The sequence below is a fragment of the Spodoptera frugiperda genome, chromosome 22 (assembly GCF_023101765.2).
Source record: "Spodoptera frugiperda isolate SF20-4 chromosome 22, AGI-APGP_CSIRO_Sfru_2.0, whole genome shotgun sequence".
Classification (NCBI taxonomy): Eukaryota; Metazoa; Arthropoda; class Insecta; order Lepidoptera; family Noctuidae; genus Spodoptera; species Spodoptera frugiperda.
Window position 1 is genome coordinate 4,958,374 of NC_064233.1, and position 17,897 is coordinate 4,976,270.

The following is a 17,897-nucleotide window of genomic DNA, read 5'->3' on the forward strand; positions in this document are numbered from 1 at the left end:
ATTGTACGGTGATTGTGTTTATTGTACTGAGGGTACTACGGGATATTTAACGTTTGAGAGTTTCTTTTAAAATATCTAATGATGTCTCATATTTTATAAGCGCGCGTATTTCGAAAATTAATTATTTTTTAAAATAAATGAAATTAATACACGAACAAGAAATGCGTATTTAGGTTCCTAAGTGATCACAAGTTAGATATCAACATTGAAGTTGTCGGGTTTATCCGAACAATGCTAACAAAATTACAATGAGTTTTTCTTTTTTTAAGAAAACTTTGACCCACTGGTTTGACGCAACAATTTGCAGGACTGTGCGGGAATCAAACATTACACTGCGGTAGCTGGCGGCCCATTGCGCCAACAGTGCAGTGAGATTATGTGCGATATGTTCAAAAGTGAAAATAAAATAATAAAAGGAGATACAGTAAAGTCATGGCCTTATTTTTTTCCACGAAAATTAATACACGAACAAGAAAAGCAAAATATTTTTGTACGTAAGTGGCGGTGCAGTTTTTACGTTACTTCAATTGTCGGTGTCACCCAAATTTAATAAGATATATTTGATATTACAAGCCACGGGATGGTATCGGACGGACGGGACGGTTTCTAGTAGAAACCGTGCAATTGATTTGTATACCCCCTTTTTGTTACACGTTGTATGTGACAGGCGGTTTAAGTATTCAATATTTTGTTTAAGGTTTCAGAAACAAAAAATAAAACAATAAACTCATATCAAGTCAGTATATTTGTTAAAAAAAAAATTCGTACACTGTCTTACCACTCGGTATCGTTCCAGAACCCCATTGCATTAAACTAGTTACACATTATTATAATAATAATTGTTATTATTAATAAAAAAAATAAAATAAAAAATAATAAGAACAATGGGGTAGTATGAAACGTATATCGATATTCGTTGTATCTTTACATATACATAGAATAATAAAACTTATCAGTCATTGTCCATTGAAATTTGTACACAACCTTTTTATTTTTACAAAACAATGTGTTTCATACACTATTAAATGGGCCTGAGGGCTTAGTACGAGATTGTTTTATGTTAAAAGAAAAATAAATGGAGTTTCTTGCTCGTTCTTCTCCATAGGAATCTACATTTTGGAACGAGCAAATAGCTTCACTAGAGGACTGACCGACAGACAGACATTTTTAATATTATAATATTTGCTTTGACGTTCAAAAGTGCTTTCCTGGTCTATTTAAAAAATATAATTCGGATACTTTTTATTTTAGTTTCAGTGTAAAAATAAATTATTAATTTCAATAGACAATGATGCTAGAAAAAAGCAATAAGCAACTTAAAAAAAGCCCATTTTTTTAAACAATTAAAATAGCACCGTTTGGACGGAATTACTGGCAGAAAGGAAACTTAACGTAAAACTTAAAAAATATGGCATCCATTTTGTCCAATTATTTTATTTGTATGTAGTTTTTAATTTTTAGTTTACGACTTTTTAGTTAATTAACTAAAAAGTTGCAAGTTGATTAACTAAAAAGTCGCAAAACTAAAATTCTAATGAACTGCGTAGAAGAAAACAAGTTCCCACCACCTTAACAGAATAGAAAAGGCCTGTTTTAAACTAGAAATTAGTAAAAAAAAAACAGAATTTTCGAAAATATTTTTCTTAAGAGAAAAATTTCAAAATTACTAAAAATATAAATTGGATGTCAATGTTCATTCCAAACTTTAACCGCCGTACTCAGAGTCATTTAATGGTTACTTAACCCAGTCCTTAGCAATTGTTTTCAGAACAAAATCGTTACTAAGGAATAGTTTAAGAAACCATTAAATGACTTTAAATACGGCAGTAAGACAGGTAAAAATGACTTGCTACGTTCCAATAGAGAGAAAAAACTAAAATTCCTTAAACTAAAAAATTAAGGAACTTTTAAAATTATTTTAAAATCTAGTCGCACAGGCCTTTAAAATCACCCTAAGAAATGACAGCTGTCATTTATTACTAAATATTTACGTAATATGCAAGGCAACCGGTGTTCTGCTTAAAAATAAAAATGTTTTATTTAAAAAGAAATATCGAATCACGACGTAGGTATACGAATATATGAATTATCACAAAATTTTATTATTATTATTATAAATATTTGAGATAATGTGGTTTTAAAATAAGATTTTTTGCCTAATACGGATCGCTATGTATAGATTTTGTCATAATTTATTTATTTTAATTTTATAAAAGGATTCTTATTTTAAAACCACATTATCAAACGTATTTTTACATATTTCTACTTTTCTCGGAGTGTTTTAAATGTGATATTTGTTATTTTAATATAATATTTAATTCTGACACAGATGCACTCCTTTCTATTTTATTATAATGGTAAATTTAATACACGTGGTAGCAGTCACGGATCTACATATCAACGCCAAAAACGGAAGCGCTGGTTGCACAGGACGGACGGGCGGAATGTAGCGATACACGCGTACAGTGATTTACGCGTGAGTGTATATTGGGTTGGGTACAAATACAAATTTGTGACGCGTAAAAAAAAATAGTTGGGTTTATCCAAAGATAAAAAATAAGTTTGAAGTTAAACCAAAATCAGTTTCTCAAAATTCAAATTGTTGGGTTTATCCAATTTAAAAAGTTAAAACCGTAACAAAAATTAGTGTTTAAGTTACGTTAAGATATTTCGTTTATATCGTTTGTATTGCGTTTTATTGCTTTTGCTTGGCGTTAATAAACTACCGTTGTATTGTAGTGTCGTGTCTTACAGGTTGTCTTGTTTTAAATATTCGACAATAGATCTGCGGTATCTTAATTTGTGATTTTAAAGCTTGTCTTTTGCTTACTTTTTATAGTTTTTCGTTGGTTTCAACGCTTTCTTGTACTTCTGGATTTGTTTAGCCCGTCTGTTTATAATAATTGTCACGTGTTCGTTTGTTTTGTTCGGTTTCGAGTGTTTCTTTGGTCGCTTGGTTCTTCATGTTCCTTTTTTTTGCGTTATTTCGTTCTGCTTATTCATTAGTGCTTTTGTGTCTTTGTGAAGTTTAACGTTTTCTTAATATGTATTTTGGTTGGTTGTTTGCTGGTGATGACGACTTTTTCCAGTCCTTTTTATAGTTAGATTGTACGGTGATTGTCGAAAATTAATATTTTTTTAAAATAAATGAAATTAATTCACGAACAAGAAATGCGTATTTAGTTTCCTAAGTGATCACAAGTTAGATATCAACATTGAAGTTGTCGGTTTTATCCGAACAATGCTAGCAAAATTACAATGAGTTTTTCTTTTTTTAAGAAAACGTTGACCCACTGGTTTGACGCAACAATTTGCAGGACTGTGCGGGAATCAAACATTACACTGCGGTAGCTGGCGGCCCATCGCGCCAACAGTGCAGTGAGATTATGTGCGATATGTTCAAAAGTGAAAATAAAATAATAAAAGGAGATACAGTAAAGTCATGGCCTTATTTTTTTTCCACGAAAATTAATACACGAACAAGAAAAGCAAAATATTTTTGTACGTAAGTGGCGGTGCGGTTTTTACGTTACTTCAATTGTCGGGGTCTCGTTCTAGAGACGCTGCACAGGACGGGACGGTTTCTAGTAGAAACCGTGCAATTGATTTGTATACCCTCTTTTTGTTACACGTTGTATGTGACAGGCGGTTTAAGTATTCAATATTTTGTTTAAGGTTTCAGAAACAAATAATAAAACAATAAATTCATATCAAGTCAGTATATTTGTTAAAAAAAAAATTCGTACTCTGTCTTACCACTCGGTATCGTTCCAGAACCCCATTGCATTAAACTAGTTACACATTATTATAATAATAATTGTTATTATTAATAATAAAAAAATAAAATAAGAAATAATAAGAACAATGGGGTAGTATGAAACGTATATCGATATTCGTTGTATCTTTACATATACATAGAAAAATAAAACTTGTCAGTCATTGTCCATTGAAATTGTACACAACCTTTTTATTTTTACAAAATATGTCTAAATGACACATAATGAAATTGGCCTGGTACAGAAATTAACAGGAAAAACGAAAAGATTTATTTTATAAATTTGAATTTTAAGCTGACATTCCCCCTCGTTTCACCCAAGGTGAAAGACGTGATTGGATGATTTTTCTACCTCAAAAAAATTGTCTCTGCCTACCCCCATGGGAGACAGGCGTGAGTGAGAATTAAAATTGTAATTTTTATTTTATAACTTTGTTACTAAGTTTTTTTTAAACTTCAGTGTAAAAATAAATTAATAATTTCAATAGACAATGACGCTAGAAAAAAGCAAAAAGCAACTTAAAAAAAGCCCATTTTTTAAACAATTAAAATAGCACCGTTTGGACGGAATTACTGGCAGAAAGGAAACTTAACGTAAAACTTAAAAAATATGGCATCCATTTTGTCCAATTATTTTATTTGTATGTAGTTTTTAATTTTTAGTTTACGACTTTTTAGTTAATTAACTAACTAAAAAGTCGCAAAACTAAAATTCTAATGAACTGCGTAGAAGAAAACAAGTTCCCACCACCTTAACAGAATAGAAAAGGCCTGTTTTAAACTAGAAATTAGTAAAATAAAAAGAATTTTCGAAAATATTTTTCTTATAAATTTCAAAATTACTTAAAAAGTTAAATTGGATGTCAATGTTCATTCCAAACTTTAACCGCCGTACTCAGAGACATTTAATGATTACTTAACCCAGTCCTTAGCAATTGTTTTCAAAACAAAATCGTTACTAAGGATTATTTTAAGTAACCATTAAATGTCTTTAAATACGGCAGTAAGACAGGTAAAAATGACTTGCTACGTTCCAATAGAGAGAAAAAACTAAAATTCCTTAAACTAAAAAATTAAGGAACTTTTAAATTATTTTTAAAATCTAGTCGCACAGGCCTTTAAAATCACCCTAAGAAATGACAGCTGTCATTTATTACTAAACATTTACGTAATATGCAAGGCAACCGGTGTTCTGCTTAAAAATATAATGTTTTATTTTAAAAGAAATATCGAATCACGACGTAGGTATACGAATATATGAATTATCACAAAATTTTATTATTATTATTATAAATATTTGAGATAATGTGGTTTTAAAATAAGATTTTTAGTCTATATATTGTTTTTTTTTCAATTAAAATTTTAATACAGATCGCAATGTATAGATTTTGTCATAATATTGATATTGGTTTTCATTTTATAAAAAGGATTCTTATTTTAAAACCACATTATCAAACGTATTTTTACATATTTCTACTTTTCTCGGAGTGTGTAAATGTGATATTTGTTATTTTAATATAATATTTTAATTCTGACACAGATGCACTCCTTTCTATTTTATTATAATGGTAAATTTAATACACGTGGTAAAAAATTACATAAACTAAAATACTAAATACTAAAAATATGACTCAATCGTTGTGTATCAAACACAACTATTCAATATTTTTAATCAATTTATTTCACTCACATAAAAATGTCTTCGATTACTAATTTTTCGTATTGCAACACTGTTAAAAAAAATTAAAACGTCAATCCGTTAATCAAAATGGCGACCGAGATTGACATTTTACCGAAAACGTTTATTTTTTTATAATTTAAGATTTCTCTTACACATTTTAATCACGAAAATTCGTTGTTTTTGAAACCAATTCCTTTGTAAATTACAAAAAATATAATTACTATGTATTATGTCCAATATTTAGATGGCACTTTGCAAAACGACATACAACTATAGTTTAGGAGCTAGGGAAGAAATTGTCCCTACCATCTTTATAGTCTAGGAGACAACCCCCTGTTTTGAAATTTTCATCGTTTCCTATGAAAAATCAACCTTTTTATAGTCCAAGAGCTAGGGGGACATTTTTCCAATATCATCTAAATGTTGTAAGTATATCATTTGCGTTTGAAAATATGTACCAAAATCATGTTTAGCTGGTATGTGAGTATCCAGTGTTTGTGTATGGTCCGCTGTACAATGAGCTGCCTGTTCTAGAGTACGTCTTCGGGTTTCGCCTCCTTGCCAGAATAAAGGCAATGGCGGCAATGACGCAAATCATTAGAATTACTCCCGCTATACAGATTCCGATCGCGAAGTTACGCTGAGATATGCAGATTTCGTCTTCCTTCTGTGAAATAAAAAATATGTCGCTGTATATTTTTCAAACATATAAAAATATCGAAACAGGTGATTGTGTTTAACTAATATATTAGCCAAAGATAAAGAAACTTATTTTTTTTTTTAGCTGACAAGTGGCTGACGGGTTCTTGGGTTTGATTCCTAGCTTTGGCATGGACACACATAAACACCAAAGGCGTTACAAGTGCAGCCTTTTGGGCGTTAAGAATTTTAGGGTTGTTGGGGAATCGAGTATTAGGCATATTGTAAAGGGAGTAATTGGGTCTCCAGGGACCTCAATCACGCAACATAAGCGTTGTTTCACGTCGGTTTTCTGTGAGGCCGTAGTATCACTTCGGTCGAGCCGGTCCATTCGTGCCGAAGCATGGCTCTCCCACACTTGTATTCACATGAAATAAAACTAACCTTCTCACTAGTAACCTCATCATTGTCAGGGGAGTCGGCTTCGTTCACATACAGGCCCTTGAACAGTTCCACAGTGGCCGGGGACCCTTCATCATCACGTCGCACGCGGCGTTTGTGGGAGCACGGCTCCTGTAAAATAAAGGTACAATATTAGGACATGCTATGGTGAATGGCATGTGTATAGGACATGAAAGCATTCCTTTATACTTTTGTTTTTAAAACGTTGCCCCATCACACTAAGATTTTCTGCTGTGTCGTGAGTGCGTTTACAAACATACCAATATACGGGACGGTCAATTCAATTTGACGTTTCAAAAGTGCCTAATTAAGGATTAATTGAAATAAAATAAAAATGCTTTTCAAAAGAATCGCTCACAAAAGATGAGCTACGTAATTTTCCACAGGCCCACATCGTACGCATCGTACGCAACGTACGCAAAGGATTTTAGTTTGCCTTGTATATGTAGTATGGACCGCATCATCGGCAATGCGATGCGTACTGATGACGTCATACGGAACAGTGTTGCCAATTTAGCATATTTTATGCTATATTTAGCATAATTTTATATCGTTTAGCTTTTTCTTTTGTTATTTAGCATATAGCATATTTTTTAGCATGTCAATTAATTATTTAATAAAAGTTAAACCATGAAAAACACGTTCAATTTGAACGTGTTTTTAGTCAAATGAATATAGTCAAAACTAAGCTTCGCAACCGTTTGTCGGTAAAAACTTTAAATGCCATTTTATACATTAGATTCGGCCTAAAGAGGGCAGGGAAATGTTGCTATTCGTACACAGTTCCGGATGACGTATTACGCTCTATAGGCGCCAAAGAAATATGTAGTCTTGGCAATGAGGCTTCCACGTTTACATGCACAACGGCTGTGGATGAAGACCAGGATATAAATATTTTTTTTGATAATTTACACGATTAAAACCTAACTTATATTTGATAACAATGTTGATTAAATAATATTTGAAGTTAAATGACGTTTTACTTGACATCGAAAATTATTAGCATAATTTTTAGCTTAAATTATAAAGCATTGGCATAATTTTGGCAAGTTTTCAACAGCCTATTAGCAAATTTCATGTTAGTCTTGTTGGCAACACTGATACGGAATGCGTGCGATCGTACGATGCGAGTCTGTGGACACTTACCTTTATAACTCGAAAAGCTAAGTAAAGCCTTGTATTCATGGTAAACATTTTGTTTAGCAACATGGTTGCATAAACATGTTGCGGGCAACACTTGTGTTGCGGAGTTGATCGCGCTATGCTGCAGAGCTGACGCCCGGCGAGCCAAAACATCAGTTTATATAACAGTTTAACATCAGTTTTATAGTTTAGTTTAATAAAGTTTCCGTTTATATAGTTTAGTTTAATAAATTTTGTTGCTAAGCAAAATGTTTACCATGAATACGGGTACGGGGCTTAAGTCACGAGCTTTAAAAGGTTTTACAAAACAAACTTACACAATCCGTAGGATGCTTAAGGTCACACAGTTTGACCTCACAGGTGTAGTACACACTGGCGGTGTAGGGAAACTTGTGTGCCGGGAACGAGACCCTGGCCGTCTGCCGGTCCGCGGAGTACTGGAACTGGCCCATTATCTCACCGTCTAGGGGACACCTGGAATGGTTAAGGAGTTTTGTAAGTGTTGGTACTCTGGGGCAATTTCGAAACGGATTCGTACACGATCAGGAAATGGTCATGGTTCTGCCCGCGACTTCATCCGCAGAAATTTAAAAAACTTATGCTTGTACTACCCCTAACATCTAGGGGAATAAAAAATAGATGTTGGCCGATTCTCATAGATACCGGATAAGCACAAAAAAATTCATCAAAATCGGTCAAGCTGTTTCGGAGGAGTATGGCAACGTTACAAAACTTTTAAAAAAGATGAACAATTTACACGACGCCACCTATCCAAGCTAACGTCCGAACTAGAAAGTGTGACGTCAATACAAGATTCGCCCATTTGGCTGCAAAAAGTAGGTGTTGCATCATCAGTGTTATGTATGGAGACATTTTGGCAATGAATTCTTCAACGGCACACGCACAAGGCTACTCCGGTTCTCGAATCCGAAGTTTCGTTTAATCTTCGGCCGTAGGTTTTATTGATTTACTAATAGAATTACTTGAAATAACGTTTTATTTTTAATTTCATATCAAAACCTATTTATTTATCTTCATTTCATTCGTTAATTTTTGTTCATGAAAGTTCGCAATAAATAGAATTGTAGTATGCAATCTGCGAAGTTTTTTCGTTCGTTCGTTGAGGCTAAGTTCTGCATTTGAAGATAAATAGGCCTGTCTGATGATGTAAGGCGTGATTGATAATATACGGAGATGGAAGCTCTCTCTCACCCATCATCAGCAATGAGACTCTGCTCTGCCCAGCCGAGGCCATCTCTCACGGAGCACTCGGAGACCAGCAGACCGAACTGGCGCTGCTTCTCCAGCGACACCACCAGGCTCAGGATATCTCCAATACGAACGTTTGACGCCACCTGGAATGAGAGGAAATAAAAGCGACGTAAAGCTATGAAAAGGTGACATGAGTAGAATCATTCTCCGCCTATTTTTTTTAAAGGGAATTAAAAAGTATCTTAAATAATAGCAACGTCACGCCTTTTATCCCCGAAGGGGTATGCAGAGGTGCATATCACTCACTTTTTACCATTTGTGTTAAAAGTCCCGTGTAATAGGGGTGAGCCTATTGCCATATACTGGATACAATTCCAGACTCCGTGCCACTACTGAGAAATTTTCGAAAATCCGAAAAAAGCCCAGTAATACTTTGCCCGACCCGGGAATCGAACCCGAGACCCCTTGTTCGGCAGTCGCACTTGCGACCACTCGATCAACGAGGCATCTTAAATAATAATCTCTGTTAAATATCTTACTTGTTCATCTTCGGGGTCTCCTTTGTAGATCTTCATGGATACTGAGGGCAGCAGGCCGGAGTCCTCGTCGAATTCGTCGCTGGAAACATTAAATCGACAAGTTGTAGATCTATTGCTTCAATTTTTTTTACAATAGGTACAGAATGAGTACCTGTACCTATAGGCAGTATTTACAATAGGTACTTGGAAAATGGGCAACTCGCAAATTGTGAAAATATTCTTGACCTTTTAATTATATCCTGTGTAATAAGGAACAAGGTACCTCATCAACAGCCTATAAGTGGCCACTGCTGACCAAAGGCCTCTTCTCACACGGAGAAGGTTTGAGCATTAATCACCACGCTTGTTCAATGCGGGTTGGCGATTTCAAACTTATAATTAGAAATTATAAGCCCAGGTTTCCTCCCAATGTTTTTCCTTCACCATTTGTCAGTGGTGTCTAAATAATCTTAGAGAGTACATATAATTAGGAAAAAGTCACATTGGTACTTGCCGTTGGTAGGTTTTGGACCCACACACTTATGCATGAGAAGTTTCATAACAAGAAAAAATAATTAAAGAAAACTACAAACCTATGATCGCTACTAAAATCATCAGCCAAAGAATTGGTGAGGCGATCAGCTCGTGGCCTGTAGAGATGGAAGTGCGTGAGGTCTCGGCGCCTGTAGCGGCAGGCGACGTGGTACCCTCGACCCTGGCCCGTCACCAGGCGCAGGTGGGGCTGGACTATGATGTTGTTGAAGTATTCCACTGTACCATCCTCCTGGAAAGATGGAAAAAAAATGTTTAGGAATAAAGGAAATAGTCTGGTCCTGGTACTGTAATTTATTATGTACGGTAACAATAAGTATAGGTGACAGTAAATAATTTAGAAATAACTAGCTCCGTTTCGCCACCAATGATTATCCCTGCTTTTCTGCTTTTCTCTTGATTTTTTCTGAATTCTATTTGCTAAAAAAACTCAGGGACCTTTCCAACAAATGCAAAACTGTGGAAATCGGTTCGTGCTTTCTAGAGTTATAGCGTCAGGAAGGAAAACCCGACTTATTATTATATTATAGATACTCATAGGGATGATGACGGGGTATGAAAATTAAAAATCTATTTAGTCCGTCAGTTAGGTAATAAAAAAATATTATTTTTATTATTTATTTATTTATTTCTTTTCCATATAAATTACATTATAATATACTAAGCCCCACAAAACCGTTGTAATGGTTTGACTGTGGGGTCGCTGAGTCTCTATTTTATTTTATTTTATTTATTTTAATGTTAATATATTAAACATTTCTACAAATTAAAAGTGTCTAAGTAATATAATTTTAATTTACGTTTAAATCTATTTAATTTTGCTTCACTCCTTATGTCTCCTTCACTCTATTAGACACGTATTTTTTTGTTTTGTCATGTCACATCAAAATACTTAGATAAAACGAATCAAAGTTTAGGAGTGGGAGCAAAACGCCATTTCTACGTATAAGATGTACCTGGAAGTGACGTCACGTCACATTTCAAATCAATATATCTTCAAAAGTATTTGTTTCGTGTCAAATATTTTAAAATACTCTACAAATATATAAGGATATTCAAATAAAAATTAGTCATCTATCCTATTGAAAAATCTTATCAACTCGATACCAAGCCGTCACGCTTGCAAGTCGCCCTACTCCTTTTTTAAAACAAAGCCAAACTAATCCAATACATACAAAATAATTAAACAATAGCCAAAGTATATAACCGCAACAAATACATAATTATGGTGGCCCATGGAGCCGCTGTATTGGCGCAGTGTCGCAACATACTTAGTTACGTAGTTAGTTAAATATTACGAGTACTAATACCTGTGTCGACCCTGAATACGTTTGGTTATGTGAGAAAAAATTGTACATAAGTACATACACACATAAATAACATTACATACATAAGTACATCTGTCTATGCCTATATACATGTACACAATTTATAGCTAACTAACAAACCCAGCAAACTCCGTTTCACCACCTTTCTTTCACCTTTCTCTTGATTTTTTTCTGAATTTTTTGTGCTGGAAACCTTACGGAGCCCGAGACCTTTCCAACCAATGCAAAACCGTGGAATATAATATTATATGGAATATAATATATAATATAATAGAATAGGTTCGTGCGTTCTGGAGTTAAAGCGTCAGGAAGGAAAACCCGACTTATTTTTATTTATAAAAGTGTGGCACAGCCATGCTTTGGCACGAATGGGCCGGCACAACTGGAGTGATACCACGGCCTTATAGAAAACCTATCTTAGTGTCATATACACACAGGTCACTTAAAGAGATGTGTTGTGTAGCTATGTTATGAGGATGTAGTAGCTAAACTGCTGTGAAACTATGTGACCGTTTCCACTGATACTAAGTTATGTAGCTGCGTGAGGAAGATGAGGAGCTCGCGTTTGAGATGTATGAATAGTAGGGAAGCCATCCATAGCACGCATTTTTTCATATAAAAAACATAGCTTAGCGGAGTCCGTTTCCACCAGTGCATAAGCTATGTGTACCAATGAATATGATTGATGGAAGCCAAACACATCCACAGCATCATAGCATAGCACATCTCTGGTGGAAAAGCACATTAATTAATCAGGTTTATTCTGCTTAACAACAGCCAAATCATTAGTTCTTTGTATAGGACTTTACCCTAATCGATCTTTTCCAAAAACAGAAACTTCTTTATTCAAAAAGAAACCGTTACACACGCATTCCATTAACAAACAAACAAAAGCACAACGGCGATCTAAATTCGAACCTCACGTTTTGAAATTCGAACCCGAGTCAATTTCCTTACCGAAATCGTGCGCCGGCGCAGTCTGGTTGTGCAGGATGTGACGTCATATCCCCCTATTGTTTTACGCCGGTGGGCCCGCTTGTACACGGTGACCCCAGAGGTAGACAGTATTATATGGTCATTTTTTGAAAAATAAAATGGTTAAAGGGTTTTTTGATGCAGTTTTGTTGAATCTGATTTTGATTTATGATTCTAGTGGCACTCAGGCACAATTTCGGAATTCGTGCTATTACTTTTTTTTATAATAGACGCGGTGACATCTATGAGTAGGCTGCGCGATGTCGCCGCATCTGCGCACGCTGCTCATGATGAAGAGTCCCTCTGTGACACGAAACTAGTAGAGCTTTTCTCCATTAATGTAATGACTAAACCGCAATTTTATTAGTTAATCGTGCAATCACAAAAAAAATCGATATAATTTAATAATACCTCTGAGCAATTCTCGGAAATCGAACGCAAAAGACCACGGTAACCATATTTTCGATCGATTTAAAATGAAAATAATAATAACACTTCATATTCGACTCAAAATAGGTATAACCTGACATTTCAACCACTAGACTTATAATAATATAATATCCAATAAATCAATCAAATATTTTAAAAGATCATTTCATTAAGGACGCGTTCTCAAATCTGACGTAAATAAGCTATTTTTCAGTACATATTACGACCAAAAGAAACTTAACTGAACATAACTAACAATTACAATAGATAGATCACTTCTTTATCTCCAAAATATTGATTTGTAATGTGAAAAAAGTTATATTTTATTATTGCAAACACGATTTTTCTTTACCTCTTCACACAAAATTGACAAAAAAGGGTTGAGTTTAGGAACATTTTACTGCTACTACACGCATAATTCTGAATCTCAAAAAAATATCCCGGGAAGCAGACATAATCAAAAATTATACTATGGGAAAAAATTACGAAAATATTTCAAATTGTCTCGGAAATAAATAAAAGTTCCCGTTTAATTTTTTCTCCTATTTTGCTGTCAGACATCAACTTTAAAGCGTAGCAATAAGGGTTATTTTATTTGTTTACTATTTAGATTTATTGGATAGAAAATGTCAAATGAAATTTCAGTCTGCGCTCGAGCGCTGTCGTGGGTGGACGCTGCGTCGCCTGTTACAAAAAATGGCCTTGAAAAAGATCGCTGTACGAGTACAAAATATTTGATATTATACTTCACAAACCAATCTTGATATTTTTACCGACTTCACAAAAAGGAGGAGGTACTATGTTCGGCTGTTTGTATGTTTTTTTACACATTCTGTACGAGCAACACTTTACTGAATATAGAATGTTTCGTTATATTATTTTGAACATGAGGTTAAATCAAAATCCAAGATGGCGCCGACAAGATTTGCCAACTTTCCATCATGGGTGTCATTTTCATGGTTTTTGGGGTCGCTTATAGCGAATATGGAGTCAAAATCAAAATTCAAGATGGCGCCGACAAGATTTGCCAACTTTCCACCATGGGTGTCATTTTCATGGTTTTTGGGGTCGCTTATAGCGAATATGGAGTCAAAATCAAAATCCAAGATGGCGCCGACTAGATTTGCCAACTTTCCAACATGGGTGTCATTTTCATGGTTTTTGGGGTCGCTTATAGCGAATATGGAGTCAAAATCAAAATCCAAGATGGCGCCGACTAGATTTGCCAACTTTCCATCATGGGTGTCATTTTCGTGGCTTTTGGGGTCGCTTATAGCGAATATGGAGTCAAAATCAAAATCCAAGATGGCGCCGACTAGATTTGCCAACTTTCCATCATGGGTGTCATTTTCATGGTTTTTGGGGTCGCTTATAGCGAATATGGAGTCAAAATCAAAATCCAAGATGGCGCCGACTAGATTTGCCAACTTTCCATCATGGGTGTCATTTTCGTGGCTTTTGGGGTCGCTTATAGCGAATATGGAGTCAAAATCAAAATCCAAGATGGCGCCGACTAGATTTGCCAACTTTCCATCATGGGTGTCATTTTCATGGTTTTTGGGGTCGCTTATAGCGAATATGGAGTCAAAATCAAAATCCAAGATGGCGCCGACTAGATTTGCCAACTTTCCATCATGGGTGTCATTTTCATGGTTTTTGGGGTCGCTTATAACGAATATAAAGTGAAAATCTAAGTTCAAGATGGCGCCGACATAAATATATAAATGACCATGCCAGATCCTGCCCCACTTTTCATCAATGTACAAAAAATGTAAATTAATCAAAATTATGCAATGAAAATAAGACCCTTGGTTACTTAATTATTATTCTGATAAACTTGCGGATAAAAATTAGGAAATTTAAAAACCCAAGGCCTATTTCCTGTATTTATCGCGACCCTCTGCGTTTCTTAGTACGCTTGCACAAGGAACAAAACGAGTAATTCAATAAAAAAAAAGATTTATTAATGTAATGTGTACGAATTTTAATATGAATTTGGTTTTAATACATACTGCTAGTTATTTTTTTTTTTATAATATATATTATAATGAATGCATATTATAATTATGATTTCGTGTTTGAACGTTAGTGATTAGATGTAACGAAACCTCATTGGCGTGCGTGTGTCATTATGTCCAAAAAGTCATTATTTGACATTCGCTCTGTCTTTTCTGTTTACATTGTTGTTTCGTTATGATTATGAATTAAAGTAGGATTACTAAAGGTGATATTGGTGATGAGTGATGACATTCCTTCCTTTCATAGCTAAACACCCTATGATAGCATTGTAATTTAATTATTTCTACCATTATAACTGCAATTAACCTAACCTAAATGTAATATTTTGTACTTAGATTCATATAGAAACCGCAAGATCTAAAGGCTTTTAATCATGTTTTTAGTTATCACTAATAGAGCAGCAATAGAATGCTACATTTGGCATGTCTGTACACTATATTTTTTTGGTGGGACAAAGCTCTATAGAGATTCTGGCATTGTCATTTTTCGACATGAGTGTCATTGTTGTGGTTTTTGGGGTCGCTAATATCGAATACGGAGTGAATCATTCGATTTTATAAAAATTGTCTTCTTCGGGAATTAATTGACCCAAGACAGGCAAGAAATATGAATTTACGGGCTCATTCCTCGCATATTCAAACAAATATCGTGAAAATAAAGAATTGATGTTTAATTTATTTTATGTATTTTCTTTGTTTGTTCCACCCAGGTCTTGTCACGTTCGTTACCATAATTGTTTTTTTTTATCTTGGCGACCCCGAAAACCATTGATATAAAACCATAATAAAATATACAATGTGATAGGGGTGAGACTTCTAACCCGTTAAGGCTGAGTTCTACATCTAATTTTATCGACAAAAGTCGGGGGTCGAAGGGGTCGAATCCCCTCCCCCATAAAATTATGGCAATTTTAATATTTTTTTTACTTTTTTTGATATCAAAGGTTGTATGCGTCGTAGAAACAAAAAAAAAACGACAAACGGTAGCTAATAACCTTGGCTAACTAATTCATTACTTTTTTCAAATGTTTGATAATGTTTTGGTGAGAAAAAAATCATTTGTGAATTATTTTTACCGAAAAAATCACAATTTTTCAATATTTTCAATTAGGGGTTCAAATTATTTTTTTTGTCGATAAAATTAGATGTAGTACTCAGCCTTAACGGGTTAGAAGTCCCACCCCTATCACATTGTAGATTAAAAAAACTTAAAAACATGTTTTTGTGATGAACCGAACAAAATAATTTTAATATTAATACTAACAGTAGGCGGAAAATTTAGTATTGTTATGAGAATAATTAGTATTAAAGATATGGCGAAAAAGTGCTCATCACGCTAAATATCTTTTCTTGAAAGTATATTCAAATCTCTTCAGGTTCGGCTGGGCTGGAGTCCATGTCAGGGATTCTACATCCTCGATTTTCGTATGGCGCTAAAATGTGCTCATCACGCTGAACAACTTTTCTTAAGATAGTATATTCATATAAAATGCTCATCACGCTAAATATCTTTTGTTGAAAGTATATTCAAATCTCTTCAGGTTCGGCTGGGCTGGAGTCCATGTCAGGGATTCTACATCCTCGATTTTCGTATGGCGCTAAAATGTGCTCATCACGCTGAACAACTTTTCTTAAGATAGTATATTCATATCTCTTCAGGTTCATCTGGGCTGTTAAGTGTCCACGTCAGGGATTCCTGACCCTTGATTAATTTCTACGAGGTATTAATTTGCCACCGGTCCTTGATAAGTCTACAAAGTTTGAACGAAATCGGTCCGTTTAAAATGGGTAAAAATCGAGTTGGAAGAGGTCGGTTATATAGAAACATACAAACAAACACACATACATACATCCTTTACATATGAAACTAAATAAAAGCATGTAAAAAGTTAGTTTTGCGTTGGCACCATTTGATTTTTGATTTCGAACGCTTACTTTCCGAAAACTATGAAAATGACACCAATCGAATAATCCGAGCCCAAATTCGGCACTGAACGGAATTGAACAACAGATAACACAAAACATTTGAGTCTACGCACGCACTAAACAAAATAAAAATATTAAAAAAGAAAGTAAGAAAATATTCAAACTTTCAAAGTATCAAGTTCATTTTGTCATAATTTCCGCAGCTATCCGTGCGTATGTGTGTATTGTCGAGAGTCGTGTCAATGTAGTGATGCGATTCGATACCTGTCAATTATGAGAACGCGTCCTTAAACATGAATAAGCGAGACTCATCAATAAAAAGCTCAGTTCCAAAAATATTAAGATGGCGTCACTCCCAAATGTCAGACGAGTGATTTGCAGTAACAAATGTCTACTGACTGATATGCCAATTCGATGTATAATAATATCTGACAGTTAGCTACTTTCGCGTGGTTTCACCCGCTCTGGTCGGCTCCTATTGATTGTAGTGTACTGTTATATAGGTATTTATTTTTTTATATCTTTTCCACACAAATAACAGTCAATGGTGGACTTAATGCCTTAAGGCATTCTCTGAGAGTCAACCATAGGGTAGTGTAGAGAAATATAATATGTACTGGTTAGTGCGAAGTCAGAATACAGTCACAAAATAATATAATACACATATATATGTATATGAAGATACATACATATACAATGTGATAGGTGTGGGACTTCTAACCCGTTAAGGCTGAGTACTACATCTAATTTTATCGACAAAAAAAATAATATGGGGGTTGAACCCCTAATTGAAAATATTGAAAAATAGTGATTTTTTCGGTAAGAATAATTCACAAATGATTTTTTTTTCTCACCAAAACATTATCAAACATATGAAAAAAGTAATGAATTAGTTAGCCAAGGTTATTAGCTACCGTTTGTCGTTTTTTTTTGTTTCTACGACGCATACAACCTTTGATTTCAAAAAAAGTAAAAAAAATATTAAAATAGCCATAATTTTTAGGGGGAGGGGATTCGACCCCTTCGACCCAGGACTTTTGTCGATAAAATTAGATGTAGTATTCAGCCTTAACGGGTTAGAAGTCTCGCCCCTATCACATTGTATAGCATATAATCTTCCTTAATAAATGGACTATCCAACACAATAAGAATTATTCCAATCGGTACAGTACTTTAGGCGTAAAAAACAGACAGAGATGTAAGTTACTTTCGTATTTATATAATTTCTCACTTACAGCA

At 34.4% G+C, this 17,897-nt stretch overlaps 1 protein-coding gene across 2 annotated transcripts in view; it reads right to left on the reverse strand.

Moving 5' to 3' along the window:
• Nucleotides 1–727: 727 nt before the first annotated feature.
• Nucleotides 728–17,897, reverse strand: part of LOC118279893 (uncharacterized) — a 75,456-nt gene continuing 58,286 nt past the window's right edge. The window contains exons 5-11 of one of the 2 annotated variants that reach the window (XR_007706707.1): nucleotides 10,024–10,214; nucleotides 9,452–9,530; nucleotides 8,913–9,055; nucleotides 8,018–8,174; nucleotides 6,540–6,668; nucleotides 4,463–6,123; nucleotides 728–1,484 (exon numbers count right to left, since the gene is read on the reverse strand). Coding sequence is in view for 1 of the 2 variants with exons in the window: in XM_035599732.2 (XP_035455625.2) it covers nucleotides 5,926–6,123; nucleotides 6,540–6,668; nucleotides 8,018–8,174; nucleotides 8,913–9,055; nucleotides 9,452–9,530; nucleotides 10,024–10,214 (897 nt within the window). In the remaining variant the exon portion in view is untranslated. Of the gene's footprint in view, nucleotides 1,485–3,704; nucleotides 6,124–6,539; nucleotides 6,669–8,017; nucleotides 8,175–8,912; nucleotides 9,056–9,451; nucleotides 9,531–10,023; nucleotides 10,215–17,897 lie in introns of those variants that run through there. The other variant, XM_035599732.2, reaches the window with a different exon arrangement.